This window comes from Drosophila elegans, unplaced genomic scaffold (genome assembly GCF_018152505.1).
Source record: "Drosophila elegans isolate 14027-0461.03 unplaced genomic scaffold, ASM1815250v1 contig_183, whole genome shotgun sequence".
In the NCBI taxonomy this organism is placed as follows: domain Eukaryota; kingdom Metazoa; phylum Arthropoda; class Insecta; order Diptera; family Drosophilidae; genus Drosophila; species Drosophila elegans.
Window position 1 is genome coordinate 2661843 of NW_024545550.1, and position 22808 is coordinate 2684650.

The window sequence follows — 22808 nt, forward strand, 5'->3', positions numbered from 1 at the left end:
CTTTCCACTTGGAATGCATTTCCGAGTTTTACATTTCCATTTCAATGTAACGACACATGTATTTGCGGTTAAGGCTTAGGGGCAAACTAGAGAGAAGGTGCTAGGAAAATGGGTGGGTACCACAATTCCCTGGAATTCATCAAGCGATCTGCGCTTTGAAGCGTTTTTAATTAGAGCGCATAATTGGAATTCGATATCTAACTGCGTCGAGGTCACCACCTGAAATTACTACAAGTGCTGCGGCTGCGGCCCAGAGTTCGTAATTCGAGTGTGTGGCTAACTTTCCAGCAGTATGATAAAAATTTTCCAATTACCAATTTTACATATTTCAAAGCGCCCGCATAAATATTTATGGCGAAAATTTATGAAAACTAAACGTGAGAGCCACACGATGGCAAACTGGGTGCACAGCATTCCCATCCAAGTGCACTGAAAAACCAAACGTTTCTTAAAACACAAAGCATTTAATTTAAGTTCTTGGAGAGATTAAATTGCAGCCCAGAATTTGAAGTACTATTTCTGAGGAGTTTTTTACTAATTTTACTAAGCTTTTAGTTCCCAATGAAATTTTCCAATTAATAAGAGTTTGTTAAAATGCCATTTTATTATTTAAGTCTTTGACATTAGGCTTTAGCCTGAATTTCAGGCTTTTCAAATGTTAAAAGTTTATTTACCAAAATTCTCAATATAAGCCTTAGTTTCCCTGAGTGCTTAAACATATTTACATGCATCTGAGAGTGCAGTGGATAAGCTTTTACTATGTAACGTGGGCGGGGGGAAATCTCTTGCATATTTTTTAGGTGATTTGAATTTTTCAGAGGGGTTTGGGGAGGGGACGGCACTAAATTTTTGCCAGCTTATCCCCGGGGCTGTGTGTCACCGTGTTAAGGAAGCTGAATATCTCTGGCCATGAATGTGGCCCAGAACACTTTCCCTGCTGCCCACCGCCAGCCACCGCCGATTCCCAGCGGCCACGTGACATTGGAAAGGAAAACCACGTTTGCATGTCGAGGACTCTGTATGAGTGGCGGAGAAAAAAAAAAAAAAAAAGAAATGCGAAAAACAACCAGAGCGGCGGCACTTTACCTTGATTTCCCCAAAGCTCAAGCGACCCCGCCCATCAGTCACTTACTCACTTACTCACCTACTCACTTACTTGCCCACCCACTCACTGCGCAATTGGCCGCAATTTGTTTTCAGCTGCTAAACAAGTCGGGGGCTTTCCTCGGCGCCTTCGGTGCGTTGCAAGTGCTAATTAATCTTAGGCCCAGGTACACTTCAGCGATATGAAGTGACTGCTCACACCCCCATGACTCTGGATTCAGGAGGGCTGAGGACTCTGGATAAGTGAACTACCCCTTGCCCTGGCCATTAATTAAATTACGCAGAGGAAAAAGTTCAAAAACACATAAATCAGTCTGAATCATTGGGGTTGTCTCTCTCTCTCTCTCGTGTGTGTGCTGTCCTGGGGGCCCAGGCAGATGGCTATTTTAGTGCCCTTGCGGGACTCTACATAAATATTTGTACTACTTTCCACTCCCCTGCAGATCCACACGCACTGATAAACTCATTTAAATGTTAATGCAGCGTCAAAAGTTTCACGAAACGTAGGAAATTGCATGCATTTTATTGGCCATTATGTGTCCGTATTGAGACGTGGTGGTTGCTGCTCGTTTGGGCGTTCTTTTGGGTGGTGGTGGTGCAGGCCCCCGTTGAACTATTTCCCATCTTATAGTTTAATAACTGCAACACTGTTGGCTTAACCCCTGGCCTGCCAAGGGGGCGAATGGCGGCCAGAGGGGTGCAAAAGTATGGCATGGGTGTGTGCCTGTCCGCATGTTAATTACGTGGCGAAAAGAAAACTGAACAAAAACACACGAAACGGCATTTTTTAGCGGGCTGGTGTGTCGATAGAGATGTGCAGTGTAAGACATTTATAGATATTATATAGTTAGCTAAATATTTATACTTAAGATATTATTTACTAACAGAGTTGTTTATTTTGCACAAGACTTTTACTTAGAAATCTATACACACGTGAAAGTTTTGCTAATTAGATAAGCGAAACCTTATGCAGTTGAAACTTTGCCCGACAAAATGTAGCCTAACCAGACTTGATCCACCTGCCCCACCTGCCTCACCTGTCCCGCTCAACAGTTCCCAGAAAGCTTGTCCTAGCCCAGTTCACGTTATTGTTTATAACACATTTGCCCATCATAATAAGCAACATTTTCGCAAAAACATGCCAAGACAGTGGCGGCGCCATTAACCCTGTTAATGCTGCAATTATGCGGCAAGAATTATGTTCGGGGAGCAGGTGAGGTGGCAGTTACTAAGGGCGCACTGTTACAGTGGGTAACTGCCATAAATCCAGGGCGCCTTCGCCCAAAACTTTGGGCATGCTTGTGTGCGGCATAATGATAGCTGCTGGATGGCCTGGGAAAATTCGAAAGGAGTGAGTGAAGCTGCTCGAGTTGCTGGCAAAACACAAATACAAAGTGCACAATTTATACGTACCTACAATGGCACTAAGTTGTAAATTTAATTACCCACATAACAGAGACATGAAAGACGGACAGAGAGACAGGAACTCTCGTCTAATTAGACAGATATGGTCTGTCCCCGGCAACTGGAACAGTTGGTCCGCCAGCTTAATATATAGGAGCCTGATTCCCATTTACGATCGTTTTATTGTGTTCTCGGTGTCCGTGCGTGCACAATAATTGCATTCGCCACAACGAACTACTGCTCTGCCATCGCCTTCATATAAATCGTAAAAATGTTGAAAAATAATCATCATAAAAGACAAACAAGAAGCCATGCGGCACGCAAGTCGAAGTCCTGCTCCTGCTCCTGCTCCTGCTCCTCCACTCCACCACTCCACCTTTATGCGGGATATTATTTAAGTTTTTATGTCCTTTCTTAGGCTGGCGGTGTCGTGCCGTGTCCTTTGCCGTGGATACACATAAATCATTTGACTTGTTTGCCCAGCCCGCCTTTCTCTTCATTTACTCATTAGATTTGGCCCATTCGCCCAGTGTCTCTGTTTGTGCTTGGGTTTTTGTCGCTTTCATAACACAAAGGACATAATAATATGCTTATTTCGGGAATACACCTTTTGTGTCAACAGTGTGCCAGCTCTTGTATCCTTATTTCCCCTCCTGCGTCAGCAGAATTCTCTCTACGGCGAAATGGAAGCAACAGCAACTGGCCTCGACGTTGATTGGCAGCTTTTGGGCTTGAGGGTTTATTCGGCTGGTTGCCTGCTATTTTCTTAATTTTCAACACGTTTGCCTCTGCTTTGAGGCATTTCTGTTTCCGGACACGCCTCGAGGGCCGGACAAAGGAGTATCTGTTTCGTGACAAAAGGCAACTTTAACTTTTCCCCACTACCAATGCTACTTTGAGCCAAGACTGCTGGCCTACACCTGGCAGAAAAAAAAAGTATGCTAACGCCTTGCAGCACGCACATGTCGTGGGGTCTTGAGGACGAAGTGGAGTATCCTTTGAGCCTTTTTGCGTTTCGTATGCGCATAACTTTGCACCTCGACCAGACGCCGCCAAAGTGCGTGCGACACACATTTCTACAGAGCGAAAAAATACCTTTAAAAAGTGGGTCAGCAATTCGGTTTTACAGCTCGAGTGACGCGTATCGCAAAACGATTAACTTATAAACGCGGAATCATATAAAAACAATATAATTTTGTTTAATAAAAGAAAGTCATTTTAAATTTGACGTTTTTTTTATAGCTCGAGTGACACCTTTCGTTCAACGATTAAATTATAAACACAGAATTATATAAAAATAATATTATTTAAGTTATTTTTAGTTTGACACTTGACACGAATAAGTTATAAAAAATATAATTATATAAGAACATTATATTTTGGTATAAAAAAGGAAGTCAATTCGAGAAACCTAAACTTTTTTAATATAGCTAATAAATTGCAAGACCTAGCTGCAAGCATAAGCATTCTTTTTTTTAAGGGAATATAAATTCCGAAAAATTTTGTTAATCCTTTAAATACAATAAATACATTGAGTAAAGCATATGGTATTAATAATGCTCAGATCTTTTTCTCTGTGTTGAACACGACTTTAAGAATTCGCTTAAAGGCAGCCCACACAGCTTCTTTCTGCTTTTCGTCTTTATTCTCGGAAAATTGGAGGATGGATTGGGGAAAATTCGGACGCATTTCTTTGACGACGCGTGGCCTAAATTGTTTCAAATTACAGGACAGCACCTTGCCGCCTTAATCCGCAACTATGCCGTTGGTATGTATGTTTGTATCTCCGGTTTCGAGTATATGAGTGTGTGTGTGTGTATCTGTGTGCTTGCCGTTTCCGGCAGCTCATTTCCGTTTCACCTCAATTGGGTAAACCAGAAAAAATAAAAGCTTCTTCTATAAAACTCGTGTAGCACTAAAAAATCGCATAAAGGCAACTCCGAGGGGAGCACATGCAACGCAGCAGGTTGCGGCATTGCCTGCCGAAGGGTGCATAAATTAGAGAGTTAGACAGAGGGGGTGGTGTATGGATGGGTGGGGGGTATGGATGAGAGTGGCAAGGTTGCAAGTTGACCGTAGACAGCTGGCGGGCAAAGACAGAAGGTGGAATCCACCCCCTGGGAGGAATAGCGGCCAACACCTCGGCACTTATTTATGGTAGAGAATTTAAAATTCAACCCACCATTGCTGCACACAGCCCTCGCCTCCCCCCTCTAATTCGAAAGTGTGGCAAATTGCACAGCACAAAAAGCCCTCCTCCTACTAACCACGAAAAACAGAGCACAGAGCACCCCCCTAAAGGAAATTTGGCCCAAAAATTGCACGGTAATTGTAGCCGCTAAATTTCACTTTTGCTCGGGCTTTGCGCCAAAAGGTAGAGCAGGCAACAGCAATTGAGCGGTTACGGCAGCGGGAATAACAAAAGCAAAAAAAAAAAAAAGTGAATTATGCGGCAGACTGAAGTTCTCCCTTCGAAAACCCCGCCAAAAACCCGCCACCTCATCTCATGACAGCCTGGCCGGCAGTTTTCATTTTTAAATTGGCGGTTTTATGTGCAATTCGAAATGGCAATGCATGTGTGTGTGTGTGTGGCGTGTGTGTTTGGCGTGTGTGTGTGGCGTGTGTGTGTGTATTGGCATGACTAATATTTGCACACACCCACAAGCGCACCATTACAGGCGCACAAACGCCCACACTTACGGCCACAGACAGTCTGCTTGTTGTACGCATTAGCCAAATTTTATTGCATACTTTTGTGCGCTATTGCAATTTAATGTGCCACCCAACCCCCTTAACAGCCCACCAGCCCATGTCCCTTTCGCCATCTGCGCACTCCGTGTGCGGTTTTATGCTTTACGCATAATTTTTGCGTAACAATTGAAATACTCGCAATGCAAATGCAAAATTTCCACAGTCTGAGTTGAGATTTATATTTTGCTATTAAGCCATATTTTCCCGGGCAAACAAGGCGCGTTCCATTCACCCGCCCCCTTCCCCCCACAGTAAACACACCTCTGCTCACCGCAAAGGGAAAGTTCATTTTTCATGGAAATGACTTTATATGGATTATATGTGTCGACCCTTATAAGCGAACGGTGCGTGACGGAACATTAAGGCGCTTTGAATGCCAACAGTCGATGGCTGCTGATTCTGATTTCGAACAAAGTGTCGAAATATTAGCATAATCAGCTCTAAGTGCCTACATTATACTTTAAACTAAGAAAATATATGCAAGGGTGCCACAGAAATTACTAAAATTCTGTCTAAGAATATATATATTTTAATCCAAAATTCATATTTACGTCTATTTTTCACTGCATACTTTTTTCGGCCTTATCCCGATAAAAAGAATTTCGCTTTAAATGAATTTCCGTATACTTATGCTACGCACTGTGCAAGTACAGATATGTTTTCCAAAATGACTTGAATATTTAAATATACAATGCACTGCCATTGCGGTTACCATTTAAATTTCAGATAAAGTGAAAAGTATTTGTTTATCATCAATACTTTGTCTTTCTCTCTTCCGTTCCCTGTCTCTTTCTGGCTCTTTGACTCTCGCTGCCACTCATGAGTCATATACAAATGAAGTGAATATTTTCTCGCATTGATATCGGTTAGCGTGACTGCAGGACGCCATGGTGCCACACACGGCGTATGCGTAATAAATATTGAATATCCATATGAAGAAGTTGTTTGGCCATAACTTTCCTTTGTCTCCGGTTTTGTGCGTGCGTTTGTGTGTGGGTGAGTCTTTTGTTTCAGGTTTATTATTTATTATAAATGACTGCACACACGGACGATGCGGAGAATCCCGCTTAAATACTGTTATTGAGTGCGCCGGATCCGACTCCGATTCAGAACCTTGAGTTGGGAGTATCTGCAGAGGAAGCAGGTCAATCGATTCCCTTATTTTTTCCCCTTTTTCTGTATTCTGTCTTCTCTGCCACTTCGTAGGCGTTTCATTGTGAACACAATTTTCAAACACAAACACACGGACAAGCTGCGCTATCTGGGCAATAATTAGAAATGGGTTTTGCCACCCATTCCCTTGGCCCGGAACTTTGTCCGTCTGATTGCTTTGTTATCGCTTTCCATTGTGCGTCGATTAAATGATGTGTTAATTTTGCAGCCCCTTCCCCTCGCTCACATTCCAGCCGGAATATATCATGCAAAAACGTTTCGATACATCCATTTAAATCAGACAATTCCCATGCAACACGAGTACGAAAAGGGAGGAAGGCTGCACTTAATGCAATTATTTGGCATGCCAGAAACTTTTTTCTGTGTCATAAAAATGGACAATAAACCAATTTAACTTTTGCAATATGCTGGCCAGCAACCCCCGGGAAACCCCCCAAACTTTCCCTGCCTTATGCTTTCGGTCAAAATAGTTCGGTGTCCACTCCAAAAACCCAGAACAGACGAATTCATGCGGCGGGTCTTCCCCCAATTTCACGCTATTTCATATATAAATTCCCAAAAAAAGGGGGACCCAAACAACCACCACCGCACATGTGCTCGGGGTTCAGACCATAACTTTAATATATTTCACTACGAATTATTTCTGACGGACACACACCATCCATCCCCTTTTCTCTTAATGAATGAACATATTTCGGTTGTTCATATTGTTCCTCGACTGACATTGTTGCCGTTGCCGTTGCCATTGCCTTTGTTGTTATCCTTGTGGCTGGTGTGTCTAAATACGAGCAGATAATTGAAATCGAGTGTAAATAAGTGCACCTAGAGGTGTCTGTGTGTGTGTGTACAGTGCGTAACGGAAGTGTATGCCGGGAGGTGGGTGAGAACGATAAGTGCTCTTCCTGGAGATCAAAGTTTGCAATTTATGTTTACTTTTAATGATTATTTATGTTTATGATAACCTGGAACGGGCCAAAGTTTTGAGTATGTTTGTAATGGCCATAACTAATGAGTGAAGGAAATGTGGCCCTTCTAGTAGTGTAGTGTTCTCAAAATTGAAACTCTTCTCATTTTTATTTTCTTTGGCAAAGAATAGCAATATCACCTAAATAGGAAATATGGCATTATAATAATAGTTCATATTCCTCCTTAAACAGCATTAGCTATGTAAATCTGATAATGATTCTTGTTTCCATTACTGATAATTCTTCGTTTAAGTCCTTAATAATTATGTGGTTTTTTTTTGGCATCATTCACGCTTATGTTAATGTTTAAAGAGTTTAATTAAAAGCACACGCTCGGCAACAAAAGCGGCGTTATATTGTCAGGTCGGGTGTTGTGGCCTTTGGGTTTTTGCCATCATGTGTCAACAGCAGCAGCAGTTGCAGATGCAGCTGCAACAGCCACGGGAGCAACATTGGTCACGGCAGCAACATGCGTGCTGCTGCTACTGCTGCTGATGCTTCCTGCAATAAAAGCCGCAACGGTCATGTAAAGTTAATTAAATCAAGCGACATGTGTTTTAAATAAATTGAATAAACTCGGCATTAACATAAAATGAAATTAATTTTAATAGGCTTTTGCCGTAAGTTGTTAAGCCAAAACTATAAACAAGTTGCCGTTGTCATTTGAGCGGTTCCAAAGAAAAGTTGAAAGACCAAAGTTTTAATGCCTGTTTTTTTTTATTGGGGTTAATGTGTACAAGTAAAGCATCATTATGTTAACGAATTTATGGCCAAAGTAACAAACAAACATACACATACTCAGAGTCGGAGGGAAATTGGAATGGAAAACGTAAACTTTTATAATCAAATTTAGTGGTGCAGACATTTCTGGCTTAATTAATTTGTCGTCATTAACTTGAGCCGAAATGCGAGTGGCTGTGAGGAAACGTGAGGAGGGCTGGCCGGAAAAGTCCTCGAGGAGGCACATCCTTGGCTCCGCTCTCTTTTGCGGTCGAGGAGCCCTATCCTTGGAGGTGTCGATACGCACACACACACACACACACACACGGTCTGGCTTTTGTTTGTAGGCAACGAGAAACCGCAGCTCGTGTGGGTGTATGGGTATTTGTATCACGATATCTTTGTATCTCGGGCTGCCGCATCTGATCCTTGGGAAGGTCGTCGCTATGCCTGCGCCTTTTACGTTAAGATAAATTACACACTCTGTGTGTGTGTCAAACAAGAATTTGTACTTGCGGCGAAGCGAGCTGAATTATGGCACTCGGAGTTGCACTTACAGCTGGCTAATGAATCCGTAGGCCAGAAACCAGGTCAATGCGATTGTAAATTATGGCTTAGTCGGCTTTGGATTTGGCCCAAAAACAGGTGAATCTGCCCTCTAGTTGTGGCGGAAACCCACACACATGAAAGCGAACACAGAGGCGTATTGATTTTCTTAAATTCCGCCCGCAGTCATCACCCCCCACATTGCGTATACGCCCTGTTAGCAACACATTGATTGTGCTTGCGTGTGTGCTTTTCGTTTGGTTTTGGGCAATTGTACCTTTGACTTGAATTCGATTGTGTGAATTTGCTGATGGACTTATGGAATGCCTGCAAAAGGAATCCTGCCAAAAGTTTCAGTAGTCAGCCAGCCCGCCCGCTGCTCGTCCTTTGGCGTTTACAGCTGAAAATTGCTGCTTAATTGCTGAGCTGGGCTGGCTAATTTAGCCGACGATGGCTGCCCAGAGTACTTCCACCTGCTGGTCGAACGTAAAAGTTTCCTCGTTTTCGGAAAAATGTAAAAAAAAAGAAAAGAAAAGCAAAAAGAAAACAGGGAGAAACAAGAAACTTTTGTTGGCTGCCAGCGCTAAATGCTCGAAATTCTTTAAGTTTACGAGAGGAATGAACATTTGTGAGCAGTTTTCATTTTGCTGCTTTACGGCTCCCCCAGCCATTTTCCTGTTTTCCCGCTTTCCCGTTTTTTGCGTTGTTTTCCTGCTTTCTGTTGTTTTTTGGCTTTGCGTGCGTGAGGGAAATAAGGAGCCAAGTTTTTTGTGTGTGTGCCTTTGCACCCCTTTTGCGCTGTTTCTATTTACGCAATGTCCGCAACTTTGGACCAAAGCCAGGTGGATATCGAGGTTGCGGCTGGGGCTGGGTCTGGGGCTGGGACTACCTGGGGGTCATTCCGGCGGGGGGCACTAATATTCGCCATTAAACTTTTGCTTGTTTTTCTTTAATTAACAACGCAAACATCTGATATGCTATCCCAACGCTTTTCGCCTCGTACTTTCCTTCTCGTTTTTCCTTTTCCTTTTTTTTTCTCCGCATTTTGTTGCTTACTTTGGTGTCTCGCGAAACCTTTATGAAGTTGAAAAAATATCCCTCCTTCGCTTTTTCGGGTCGCCGGAAAGTTTGAGCGCTTAAAACTCGTTTCTGTTTACATTTTTGCGGCCGGAAAATCCCTCCCCAGATTGCAGTAATTGTAAAGAGGCGAATCTTTTGCGTAAACCGAAATTGTTTATGTAAATAAAAATGCTAAATAAAGTCATTTTTTTCACACATAATAGCCCTCGCTAGTCATAATTTCTCATGAGCATTAAAAAGTTTGGCACTACAGTGTTGTTGGATAGTGTTTCCCACACTTTGTTGGTTAAAGCGGATTACTTACTCACATTCATCCGATATGCGAAATGAGTTTTAATTATTCAGCGACAGCTCAGTAAAACGGGAATCTGTGTTGGGCTTAGCTCGGCTTTAGTCCATAAAAAGTCCACTTGAAAACTAATTAAACACTAATAGTTGGGGCAGAGAAAAAAAAGCAGAGGAGTTCGGGTAAAATAAAACACATCTTAAGTGGCGGAAGTGACGGTCAAGATGGTTGGAAGGGGAAGGGGATGGGGAAGGGGTGGAGGATGAGGATGAGAGGTCCTGCCATTGAACAAACAACAAAACGAAGTCCGTGCAGCAGGGCAAAAGTTTTTAATTTTGCTTGAGCACACTGGCGGAAAAGTAAAGTACAAGGAAGCACAGGCTGCTGCGCGCGAATGAGTCTATAAGTTCCGCAGAACCCCCGCACTTAACTTCACACAGAAGCGTCCTATCGGATTCACACAATACGGAAGAGAAATGTCTTGCCGATGAAATAAAACAATGGCAAAACAATAGCAATGCGAACGAGTTCTGCGTTCTGAGTTCTGGGTGCCAAATGGCCAGAGAGTCGGGTGAAAAAGGATAACAGACGTCGCCGACGGAAGTGGAGCGAAATGGCAAATCAAGAAAAGTAGAAGGAGTCAGCGACGGCGAGGGGTGGGGCGGCAAATCCGCTTAAAGTGAAAATTATTCCTTTTGGCCATAAAAAGGGAAACCCCCGCACACACACACACACACACATCACCACCACACCCACATCCATTTCGGCTTCTTGGCATTCGCGGCTATGTAAGCTGTTGACTTATTTCCCAAACTTCGATCCTGGCCGTCAGCCCATTGTTGTGAATAGTTTTGTATGCCGGGGCTTAGCTGGCCGGGAATGCAAGGCCCAACAAAGTGGGGAAAACGTTTAGGCCATTCCATTTGTATTTCCTATTTTCCCCAAGTTTGCCCACTAAGAGAGAATATCTTATTTCAAAAGCTAAACATGTTTTTTAAGACTATTCTTGAAATTTGGTGTAAATATTTATTCTGAGGGCCTACATTTCTAAGAACTAATAAAGCAAAGCTTAAGAGGCCTACATTTTGAATACCAAACAATTTAAAGACACCTAAAATTTTAAATCTATAAAAGTCGCTTTAAAATAAATATCTTCAAAATTGTGCATTTAAATAAATTCAATTGAAAATAGTAATTTTCAATTTTAGGTTTGTCTTAAAGTTTTATTACACTACGAGTGAGTTCTATAAAACTAGTAAGTTAGTAATAAGACATTTAGTTAGTTATATTGAAAAAGAATATAATAGCATAAACAAACGAAAGACAGAACATTGAAAGAATAGCTATTTGCTTTTTCGACTCAATCCGAACTAGGCTACATATCTTCCAGTGCAGAGCCTAGTCAAACTGAATTTACTTCCTGTTGCTGTTTAAGCCTCCCTAATCCGGCCACAAATTAGTCGGGGCTGCTTGGCCACTCACTTACCTTGACTGTGGGAAGTTGTGGGAAGCTGAAATACACTGAAGCTGGTCAAGTGGAGAGACTCACCTTTGTGGTGGCGCAGATGATGGCCGGCAGAAGAGCCCGTGCAGCAGGGCGGCTCGTAATATAAATTCCAGGTGTTCTCGTAGTCCGCCCGGGCGTACTCCACGTGGATAGCTTGGGCGACCAGGACGAGCAGCAGCGCTCTAAGGCTACTGGGGCGATTGAGGAGCCGGCGGTTCCCCGGGGCACACATGTTGCCTGCCTGCCTTTTGGCCTGGCTAGAGTCCACTATAAAGTTGTTACTTATTTTGATGGGGTAGTTTAAGTCGCTAACTATGGTCACTAGTTCACAAATTGAGCAATCTTTTACTTGGCATTGAGCGATCTTTTTTTTTGTATTTTTATTGGGGGTGATCAGCGTGATCTACCCGTCACACACACATGTTCCTTCGCTTCCGTTTCCGTTCTCGGTTGCGCACTCGTTTCCGTTATCGATTCCGCTAACGTTTCCGCTTTCCCTCTTCACTGTGGCGCGCACTTCGCGAGCAGCAGACACGAACTGAAGGCTTTCGCAACGAGGAAGTGTGTTAAATAAACACACTCGTTTTGGCTTCGCTCGTCTCGAGTTTCCTCGAGGCCGTTCGGCTGCGTTCGGAAAAAACCTGAAAGAGCGACAGAATTTGAGAGCGTTATTAGTTGGGAAAATGACGCCGGCGCAGTGCGAAAAGTCCCCACGCGATGAGTGGATTTCCCAGTAATGTTTGTGTTTATGCCAAGTGTATTGAACTCATTTGCAACGGGCAACGGGCAATGTGCATCGTGCAACGTGCAACGTGCAGCGGAGTCTGCAGCGGCAACATTTTCAAGGGTAAATGCAGCAGACACTTTCAAGCTGAAGTGCATACAAACCCCAGCCCATTGCCACCCATTTCCCAACCTCCTGGAAAAACTGGACAGCCCAAAGCGAGAGCAGACGGCTAGACGAGTGAAGGGTTTTCAGATGGTAGGGGGAACGGGAGGGGGGAGCGGATCGGGGGAAAGGAAAGCGGAAAACGGCAACGGGAATATAACAGAGAATCGGGGCTTTGAGCCTAGCAGACGCCTGCACTTAAAGTATTCTCGTGCATTATTATTTATGCATATGCCCGTAGTTGTGTGTGTCTGGGAAATTCTCTTCTTTTTCTTTTTTACTTGTTATTTTTTTTTTTTTTTTTTGCTCCATTGCTCTGCATCGCGTAGCGTGTTTCAATTTGCAATGCAACATTGTATGCTGCAAAAAAGTTCTCTAAAGCCAGACATAAGTCACTCAGACAGGCCCCACGGGGGCGGAGAGGGGCAAGGGGGAGGGGCCGGTCGACCAGACATAGTCGAGCCCAAAGACAATTAGGCATTGTGTGAGTGTGCGGTAACCTTCAGACAGTCGGCTCTTTCGAATGTCTTGCAGCTTACTTTTCCTGTTCCTGCTGTTTGACTTGCGAGCTCTGTCCGAGAACAAAAATAGGAGTCATAGTCTCGAAGAGAGGGAGCTAGAATCCAAAACTCTGGTCAGTTTGGGCAAGCAAGAAAGTTTTAAGGAATTTTTGGAGACTTTTGTTTGACAGGTTAGTCCAGCTCCACTGCGGAAAATAGCGCGAATTAAATAAGGAGCATATATTGATGGCATACCTAATGATTTCCCGGGCCCTTAAAAGTTGTACAATTTTACAAAACCATTGTCTTAAACATTATTTATCTTGTGAAGTTGATATTAAATAAAGATTGCAATCAAAAAAGAACCAAAGAGAGCTTAATATGACTAATATTGGTTTTACATTTCAATATTATGGTGTGTATAATTGTAGACCAATTCGTATAAATAATAAAATATTCCAATACGTGCTAAAGGCTTTTTAATATTTTTCATTTTATTAAAAGGAAATGCTTTGGGAATATTTCTTTAATATGTTCCAATACAATTGTATACAGATATCCATTTTAAGTGGCTGATTGCAACTATAGTGCTTAGGGATCAACTATGCTTCTCAATCTCTTCTCATTGTGTTTGTTAAAATAAACTAGCCATTATATATTGAGCTCTTATTTTCATTTTTCTCAGCGTGCTGCTGAATGTTTGGCCCTAATGCCATATGGCTTCAATGTCCAATGCAGCCTTTAAAGAAACGGGCCAAGAAGCCGGCACCCACACACACCTGTCGTGGCCAACGAAACGAGCTCCACAATTGCCTTATAAATGCCCTCAAACTTCGACTAAGCCCAACGAAAAACTTTGATTAATGTGCGCTTAAAGAGGAGCCAAATACGTGGAAAAACCTCAACAGAAAAGAAGAGAAAACAGCAGGAAGGCAAGAAAAGCAGGCAGGCAGGCAGGCAGGCAGGCAGGCAGGAAAAACAACGACAAAACTTTTCATAACTTAAAGCCAGAAAGGAGATGGAGGAGGAGCAAGGTCTAAACGGCGTGCAGCCAGCGGCTTCTTAGCCAAAGCGCAGCACAAAAACTTGTGCAATCAAGACGGGTTAGCGGCGGGGTAGTTGGGGTTCAGGGATGAAGGACGTAGAACGGAGAACGAAGGACGAAGGACTGCAAAAGGTTCAAGGCGCCGCACAACAATGTCAGGGACCCGCTGGCAGGACGAAGGAATCACAGCGCGAAAGCGTTAAAAAAGCGAATTGTAAAACAAGCAGCCAACAAACGAGCAACATTCGCTCAGGGCTGGTACAACAACATCACCCCCCTTTTTGCCCTCAAGACCAGCCCCACCCCTTTTCCACACACAAAGTAGCCACACGATCCCAAACAAAGCTCCCCCCTTAAAGTTGGTTAATAGAAAATGTAATTCGATGCATTTAATGTTGGCAACGGTTGCTGAATGGAAATCAGTCTATGGCAACCGGAGTGGTTGGGGGAATCCCTCAATCCCCAGGTTGCCCCGCAGCACTTTCCAACTCAAAATTGGCAGGCCATGTCTTTGTCTATTTTTATGAGTTCGCATTGCATCCTGGCAAAGGTCCTGGGCACTCGTTCCTGTTTGAGTTGCTTACCTAATCCCTGCAAACAAGTTAAAAACGTTGTAAAACAAACGACAGTACAAAAGTGGGTGGGTTCGCTAGTTGGGGCTGGGGTGTGTTGCATACTTTTTCGGGGATACAAATGGAATGGCTTTACAGTCGAAGTTCGCTAAGTAACATTTTCCTCGATTCTCACAAAATTGTGTGGCAATAGCGTTTAACGGCCAAACTTCACAGACTTTTCCTAAGACGTCTCATGAACGTAATTTTCGAAGTAATTTTAAATCAACCCCGTTGAATGAAATTCTAAATTAGGAAATTCTTTTACTGCTCAAGAAGTACGTACATATTGATATTATAAATTAATCAATTCTTTACTAGAAGAAATTAAAGGTATAATGACTGTTTTTAAGGTATTTTTAAAAACAAATAAACTGAAAGTTGCTGTTGTTTATTGAATAGTGTTGTGTTTCAGATATAAACTTTTTACGTTTATGTATAAAACCGTTTTTTGTGACATATTTAGTTGTTCGAGCTATGGATGCTTGCCTGTTTGAAGTTTGGGAATGGGTGGAAACGAAGCGATTTTGACTGACATCGAGTGCCATGAGAAATACAAACAATCAAGCCGGGCAGACAGTTGCATTCCCTCAGCCACCAGCCACCAGGCACCCTTCCACCCCCACCACCCACTTTTCCACCCCTGCTGCAACAACTTTTTCAACCCCACCAACCCCTCGGGTAACCTCAGCAACCTGCGAAGCGTGCCGCAGCAATGAAAACGAAGCGACAGCAATGCTAATAGAAATTAAGCGAAAGTTTGTGGGGTGGAGCGGGGGGAGGCAGAGGCAGGGAAGGTTGTCATTCCCATCCACCCACTGCAACCACCTGCACCACCCTGCTGAAGGTCGCCTGTGCAACGCTTGCTTTCATTTCGTTTAGCTGCCTTTTATTTGCCGACTATTTACATTTGCTTTTATTAATCATAAAAAAGTGAAGCGACGGAAGAAGGAGAGGAATGTTTTGCTGAAATTGCCAAAAACGTTGATGCGGCTCGTGACCTCCGCCTGGTTACCACCCTCCTCCACCCGCCGCCCAAATTTATACTTCCTCCTGTTTCTGATTCTGGCTTAGTATCCTGGCCTGTGCTGCACGAAAGTGCAATTTGATTTTAATGGCGGCAAAATGTTGAATTCTAGTCGCATAGCCAGACAGGCGGAGTAGCCCCGTTCCCCGGCTCACCCCGCCATATCCCCTTAGCTGTTGCTTCCTGCCTGCAATCAGGAGCCATTTGTGTTTGCCGTTGATCCTCCTGGTGCAAGGCTCACGCACGTGCACTGAGCAAAAAGAATTAGAGGAAAGGCATACCAAATACGGAAGAAGGTTGTTTTAAATCGGAAGTATTCTATAGCAGGTAGATATTTCTATAGCTGGAAATTGGAAATGGCACACAAATCACTAGTATTTATATGTATTTAAATATGTGTATGCAAAAAGAAAAAAGAATGTCGTCTTCGCTATGATTCCCACGTACTTTCAAACTCAAAACAAGCTTATATTTCGTAAGGTAAAGTGTAGTAGACTTTAACTCAACTAAATCTAAGATACCTGATCTAAGTATTATGTCACCACCAGTTTATATTTTGATAAGTTTTACACTACATACTTACGAATTATAGCCATCTTAAAAATATCATTTTTCCCAGTGTAGAGACACACACGGTCACTCTCCCCATGGAGTGTCGTCTGCCTGGTTCCGTTTTGCATTTTGATTGTTTTTTATGAGTGAGTGTGAGTGTGTGTCGCCTGGAGTACGTGCGTGCATTTGTTTGTTTGTTTGTTTGTTTGCGCCGAATGTTTGGTCGAGAACTGAGGCAAACAACCGCTCGTCACTGTCATTAACGTCATTGTGGCTCCGGTCAGGAGCAGTGTCCGCCACGCCAAGCCCCTCCCACAGCCCACCGCCCACCGTCCATGTCCCTGATGTCCTCTGTCTGGCAATCGAACGCCAAATGCGTCTACTAGTTTAAATTATTCAAATGACATTCTTCCACTCTGGCTGTGCCTATACTCATCCCCTAATTATATTTGACCAAGGTTTAGTTCAAGGTGGAGTTCGAACAGAGCCATGAAAACTATTAATTATTCATTTATTTTCATTTAATTGACTGAAATTTCAGGCAAACACACGCCGACACACGCACAAATGCCATTTGCATTTTGTCCTCCTATTTCTTCAGAACACGCCTTCGAAAGAAATTTATTGCCAAGCATTGACCTTTATGGGGGAATAATAATAAAGTCACCAACTTTTTGGTTCTTTCTTATAAGGAGTTAAATATAAAAGAAAAACACTTTACTTTAGCTATTTTTTAACCGAAATATGTTCAGATGTCTAAGTTGTGTGTTTTTTAAAACTACAAACCTTATTATGTCTGTAAGTATGTTATTAATGGCACACACATTTTTCTATTCTTTAAATTATATCAAATTATTATTAATCTAAAAGGCTTAAAGCTTATAAACCAATTTTTATTATTATTATACGTTTTTGCCCCACTGTCCGAGAAATAATATTAAAAGTGAGGTGCTGGAGTGAGCCTTCCGCTTTTGTTTGCTGATGCTTGCAGAAAGTCAAGTCGGGGTTGGACCTGCCTGACTGTTGGTGAGTCCTTGATAAGGGTTCCACAGCCCACCAGTCACACACCATCCACCCACCGTCCACCCACCACCCCCTTAACACCCCACACAGCTCACAATGCAATGCTGTGTGCATGGGCTTAACTCTAGTTTATTTGTTAATGGTTTATTTATTAATTCCTGCGGATTATCACATCAGACAGACATTGCCAATGGCGACGAGATAAGGCACGAACGGACAACGGAAATCCATATGCCATTTAGTCGCAGGAGGGTGAATTGGCGGCGGGAAATGCTTATCGGGCTACAGCTAATTCACGCCCATCCAGAATCTTGAGCAAATTGCAAATTTGTGTTGAACACTTTGCCTTGTGTATTAATAATGGATAAGGAGCGGGCTTAGCTGACGAAATAGTTTCCCACATATACTATATCCGCTTAAAAGTGCCAGAAACATGCGTAGACAATTTCCTTAAGCGCGAGAGAGTGGGTGGGCCGGAAATTTGAAAATTTTCAAGCAACTTCGAAAGGGAAAACTGCAAGGGGGTTTTCAGTGCGCAGTGCGTTTGACAGGCTGTGAGTGTTCAGGCGTGTGTGAACTTCCGCACATGCACACACGCACACACACACACACTCGTCCAGGCACTCATTCAAGGAGAAACAAATTTCCCAAAAATATATATGTATATATGGCAAATTTCTAGCAATTAGTAAATAAAATGTTTCAACTAAAATTTTACCAACCCCGAAATTCACAAAAGGACAAGGGAAACGAGTGAAAATTGAGCAAGATTCGTGATTCGAAGTGGGGGTAGCCGAAAAACCTTTTAAAGTATTCAATAACATGAAAATGCCAACCCTGCTCCACAAATAAACCCCGCCACTTTCATTTTAACCTGATGGACGTGACAACAAATTGAATTTCTCACGCCTTCAGATTCGGTTGCTACAATTTTTTGTCGGTATTTTAAAACTCGATATGAACCCAACCCCATCTGCCAACGTCTACCCCTTAAAAGCATATAAATGTCATCAACTTCATTTTAAGCAAAAGGTTATCGTAGGAATGTCATAAAAAGACTAGATATCTAAGAACTCGATTCCGGCGAGCGCATCGAATTTCCAGGAGTCCGTGTTTAATCTTGAAATGGTTGGAATTTTGATTATTTAAACTCTGTCCCCAGCCATAATCATGAAAATAAAGCCACTTAGCCTATGCTCCATTCTCCTCAACCCATAAAAAAACAAAATTGAATGTCAAATTCATACTCGAGCTCAAATTCAAATTCAGACTGAGTCTGACATTGAAATTTGCATATGCCATGACGGTGCTTACGTGTTTTGTTTGCTCTTTGTTTCTGTTTTCCCCCCAGCCCCGCCCCCAAAAAATTTCCATCGGGGGCGGTGGAAAAGCGTGGCGGCCTTTGAAGTGTGCCAGCATGGCGCTTAGCTGCTGATAATCCTTTTTAAATAAATTTGTTGGCACAAATCGTTATGCCAGTCCACACAGAGGGGGGTTCAAAAAACGCACCTTTTTTTGGTTCTATTTTTTTGCAACCCCTTTTTCATTTGAGCACTGCGTTTTGTAGCTTCCTCCGACTCTATTTCGATGTTTTGCTAAGCATGTTAATACACAGGAAATTAAACACTTATGCGGAAGTCATTGAAAAGGCAACTCCCACACATATGCACCGAGAAAAAACAATATTTATTATGCGTATTATGTCACAGATTTGCCAACCAATAGTACAAATTATGCAAAAGCTCTTTCTTACTAACTTTATTCACTTCATACTTCTAGGTTCCATGCAAATGGTAAATGATTCTACGGACTTCTGAGGGTCAGTGAAATTTTAAAATTAACAGGATTAAAAAGTAAAACTAGAATATTCTTAGTTTATGTAAGTGAAAATCTAAGGACCTTACAATATTCAAATGCTGATATATTGCCCAACTTTTAAAAGCAAATATTGGAGATATTACTAAATGCCATTGGTATTTTTTCTCTATGTAGGCATACGTTTGCAACCCGAGCATTAAGTGGAATTTGAAAAGCGTCTGAGCATTCAATTATGCACAGGACAATGGAACAATGGGGCCAAGGTAACATCGGCCTTGTGAGGGCAAGTGGAACTACAACGGCGATGTTAATGATGATCATAAGATGGTAATGATGATGAGGATGATGAGGATGATGTCTGCGCTGATGTACATGTAGCACCCTTAATAGACACCCCCAAACACATTAACACACAGCCGACAGAGCTGGCAATGCGGAAAACAAAAAACCCACAAAGCTTGAGCAGGAGGAAAATTTCATTTAGTTTGCACTAACACGCTGTCAACAAACAGAACGGGAAAATGTGGGGCGGGGCAAGCTGTGTTTTCCCTTGCCGACGAACTTAAGCGATTTTGCATTTCATTACGGCTTCCCTTTATTTTTTTGCGGTAAGCTCTCTCTTTCGCAGCAGCAGCAGAAGCAGCAGAAGCAAAACAGAGCAGACAAAAACTGAAGATAAACACAAATACATAATCCAGGAGGGCACACAAAAAGGGTTAACCCCCGACCCCCGCGCCAAGCTGTCCCATCCCCCAATTTACCAAATCCCATAGCCACTATCCGTTCTCCTTCAGCCAAATCTGTTTTGTTGGTAACGGCTTGAGTTACTTAAATACTTTGTGCGGCGCATTCGAGCGCAAAATGAGGCACGGATTGACCCCCACAGGATTGTGTTATAAGATAATTGCTTAAAAGGATAAAATCCTTGCGGGTGTGGGGTGAATCTCCACGGGCAGAGGCACCAGATCCAGTACGAGTCCCATAAAGATAAAGATGGACAGGAAGCGTATGTATGTATTGCGGGGACTTCTGATTGCCGGCGGAGTAAAGTTTCATTAAATCGTAAATTGCCATAATTCAACGATTTACATTAGCCGCTCTTTAAAATCAGGGATAAGAGCGACGTGGAGGGGGTGAAGTGTAGCACAGGCCAACAGCCAGACATCGATTAAATTGCGCAACAGAATGAAGCAATAAACATTTAGAGGGCTCAGGACCCAGGACATAGCGAACTCGAGCCAGAACCAAAGCCAGAGCACACGACAAAAGCAGAAAAATTATCCCAGTATGTGTGTGCCACTCAGTAAAGTACACTGGTCAAAAATATATAGGTTTTTTTTTTTAAATGACTAAGCTGTATTTTAAGTTAAGCCTCAGTCTAATGCTTGGAAAAGTTTTTCATAGAAAATAATTGCTTTTAAATTTTGTTTAGCTTGTGCGAATAATATTTATTGCACAAACTTTCTTGAACTCCTAAAATGTTAGTATCTCAGACTTTTTAAAAGGTAGTTTTGTATTTTAATTTTATGATTATGATTAACTTGAAACGGCTTAAGCCTTCTTAAAACATTAAACTAAAATTTAGCTTAAAGGTATTGTCTAAATTGTTATTCATTGAAAACATACAATTTCATAAGCAGCATTTTCGGCTCCGTTGCTTGATGTGCTGTAGGTATTGTTTTTCTGCGTGTCTGGTTTGTGTGAATATTTGCCAGTGGGTTAAACGTGTGCACATCGACATCGACGTCCGCATCAAATGGCCAAGCGACGTTTAGCAGTCGATAAAGTCATTCAGTGCAGCACGTGAATGGCGGCTAAGTTATGCATGTGTGCGTATGTGTTGGCCTCTGCCGTTTGGCCCTGCTTTGGCTCATTTTACGCTTTTGTGATAAAGTAATCAGCTGATGCCGTCGGCCAAAGTCCATGGAGCGATAGCCATCAATGGACGATGTCAACTGGGGGCCACGACACTGACCGTCGGTAACCGCAAAATGTTTATTGATTATATGCGACACTCACGCACACAAGCATGCGAATTGCGAATTGCGAGTTGCATTTTATGCGGTTAAATATTGATGAAAATTGTATGCAAACTTTTCGAATTTATTTACCCAACAAATAGAAGGGGAAAAAAATATGCGTAAAACAAATCAAGCCCGAGCCAGTCATGCCGAATTGGCCAAAACAAAACCGAATTGAGCAAATACCAAATCAAAATAGTTCGGCCAAAACAAATAGGGCCATCAAACGGGGTTGGGCCGCTGCCCTCGAAAAGCCTCTCTGGACAGCTCTGCGTCTAGACGGGATTGCATTTCGGCATTGGCCATGGCCATGGCCAATAAAGCAAATGCGACAACACTCGTCCTGTACTAAAAATTAACAACGGCGACGACACGTTCTGGCCAAATCGAAAAAAAGCCACGAAAATGGGGAAAAGTGAGAGAGCAAAAGGCATAAACCAAAAGACAGACAACTGACAGACGGCCAAATGGAATAAGAAATGGCAATGAAAATAATAAAAGTCCCGAATGAAAGAACACGGGACTCGGCAAAAAAAAAAGGTGTAGAGTGGGAAACGGTGTGGCCATGAATGAAAATCGGAAAATGCTAAGCAAACACACACACACTCTCACTGAAAAGGCATAACTCCAAGTGAATCTGTGTGAGTGCGAGGGTGTGTGTGAACAGGTTGTGCAGTAAAATAAAAACGCAACAATGCGCAATCATCATTATCGTTAAAAGAGGCGCTTACAGAACTAGACAAATTGCCACTTTAGAGAGCCAGTATCCCGACTGGACCAGGCCAAAAGCCAAAAGGCTCAGAGTGGCAACGGCAACGGCAACAACATCAGCAACACTTGCAGATGCCGCGGCGGCAACATGGTCACATCAAGAGCAACAAGAGCGGAAGTTGGCGGCCACAACGTGACGAGGGGAGCAGCAGGACCAAGCAACCGTCTATAATGACCTCTGGGCAAATGGGCCAACACGCACACTCACACACACACACAGACACACACACACACACACACACACACACACCACAAACACCGCCACCGACCCCGCATAAAACTAAAATGGCGCACATTAGAGACCCTCGGCGCACAGAAGTATGCTACGCTTGGCCATTTCTGGCCATGTCGGCTAACCGAAAACGACCAAAGAGCAAAAGAGCAACAAGCCAGCTCACAAACAGAAAAAAATAGGAACACGAAAAAAAAATAACACTCATAATCAACTGCCGCCGACTGAACAATGAATAGAATCAAACAAACCCAAATAGAAGTCGAGTTCAGCAGCCACATCAACAACAGAGCAAGTTCAAGGTTCGGCGTCTCATTGCTGGCTTTTGTTTAGGCGTCAGAAGAGCATAGGCTGGCACTTTTTTGTTGGCCTTAATTATAGACACGCACACGAGCACACCCATCCACAAAAATGAAGGGAACAATTATGTAGGGTTCTGCACAGCAGCAACAGTCTAACGCAGCAGAAACCTGAACCTCAAATTCAATGAATTGCACAGGAAAAAATCTACTGTTCCATTTTACTGAGGATTACAAGCCACACTTGATTATTATTGCTAATTATTAAGTCTAACGAACCTTACAAAAATAATACATATTTTCTTTTGGAAAAATGTTACATTTTTCTTGTTTTGATACTTTAAGGATATCAGGTCTTCTGTAAATTGGTGTAAATGCCATTATTTGCCTTAAGTCTGTACATTATTGAATTCTTAATGTATAAAAATTAATAAGGTGAATATATCTTAAGCAGAAAACATTTTTAAAGACAAGACGTATAACC

General features: G+C 42.6%; 1 protein-coding gene across 3 annotated transcripts in view; it reads right to left on the bottom strand.

Annotated features, from left to right (window-relative positions):
• Positions 1–22808, bottom strand: part of LOC108137932 (semaphorin-2A) — a 48704-nt gene that overhangs the window by 23043 nt on the left and 2853 nt on the right. For all 3 annotated transcript variants that reach the window (XR_001774070.2, XR_001774069.2, XM_017259883.2), the window contains exon 2: positions 11579–12177. Coding sequence is in view for 1 of the 3 variants with exons in the window: in XM_017259883.2 (XP_017115372.1) it covers positions 11579–11768 (190 nt within the window). In the remaining 2 variants the exon portion in view is untranslated. The remainder of the gene's footprint in view (positions 1–11578; positions 12178–22808) is intronic.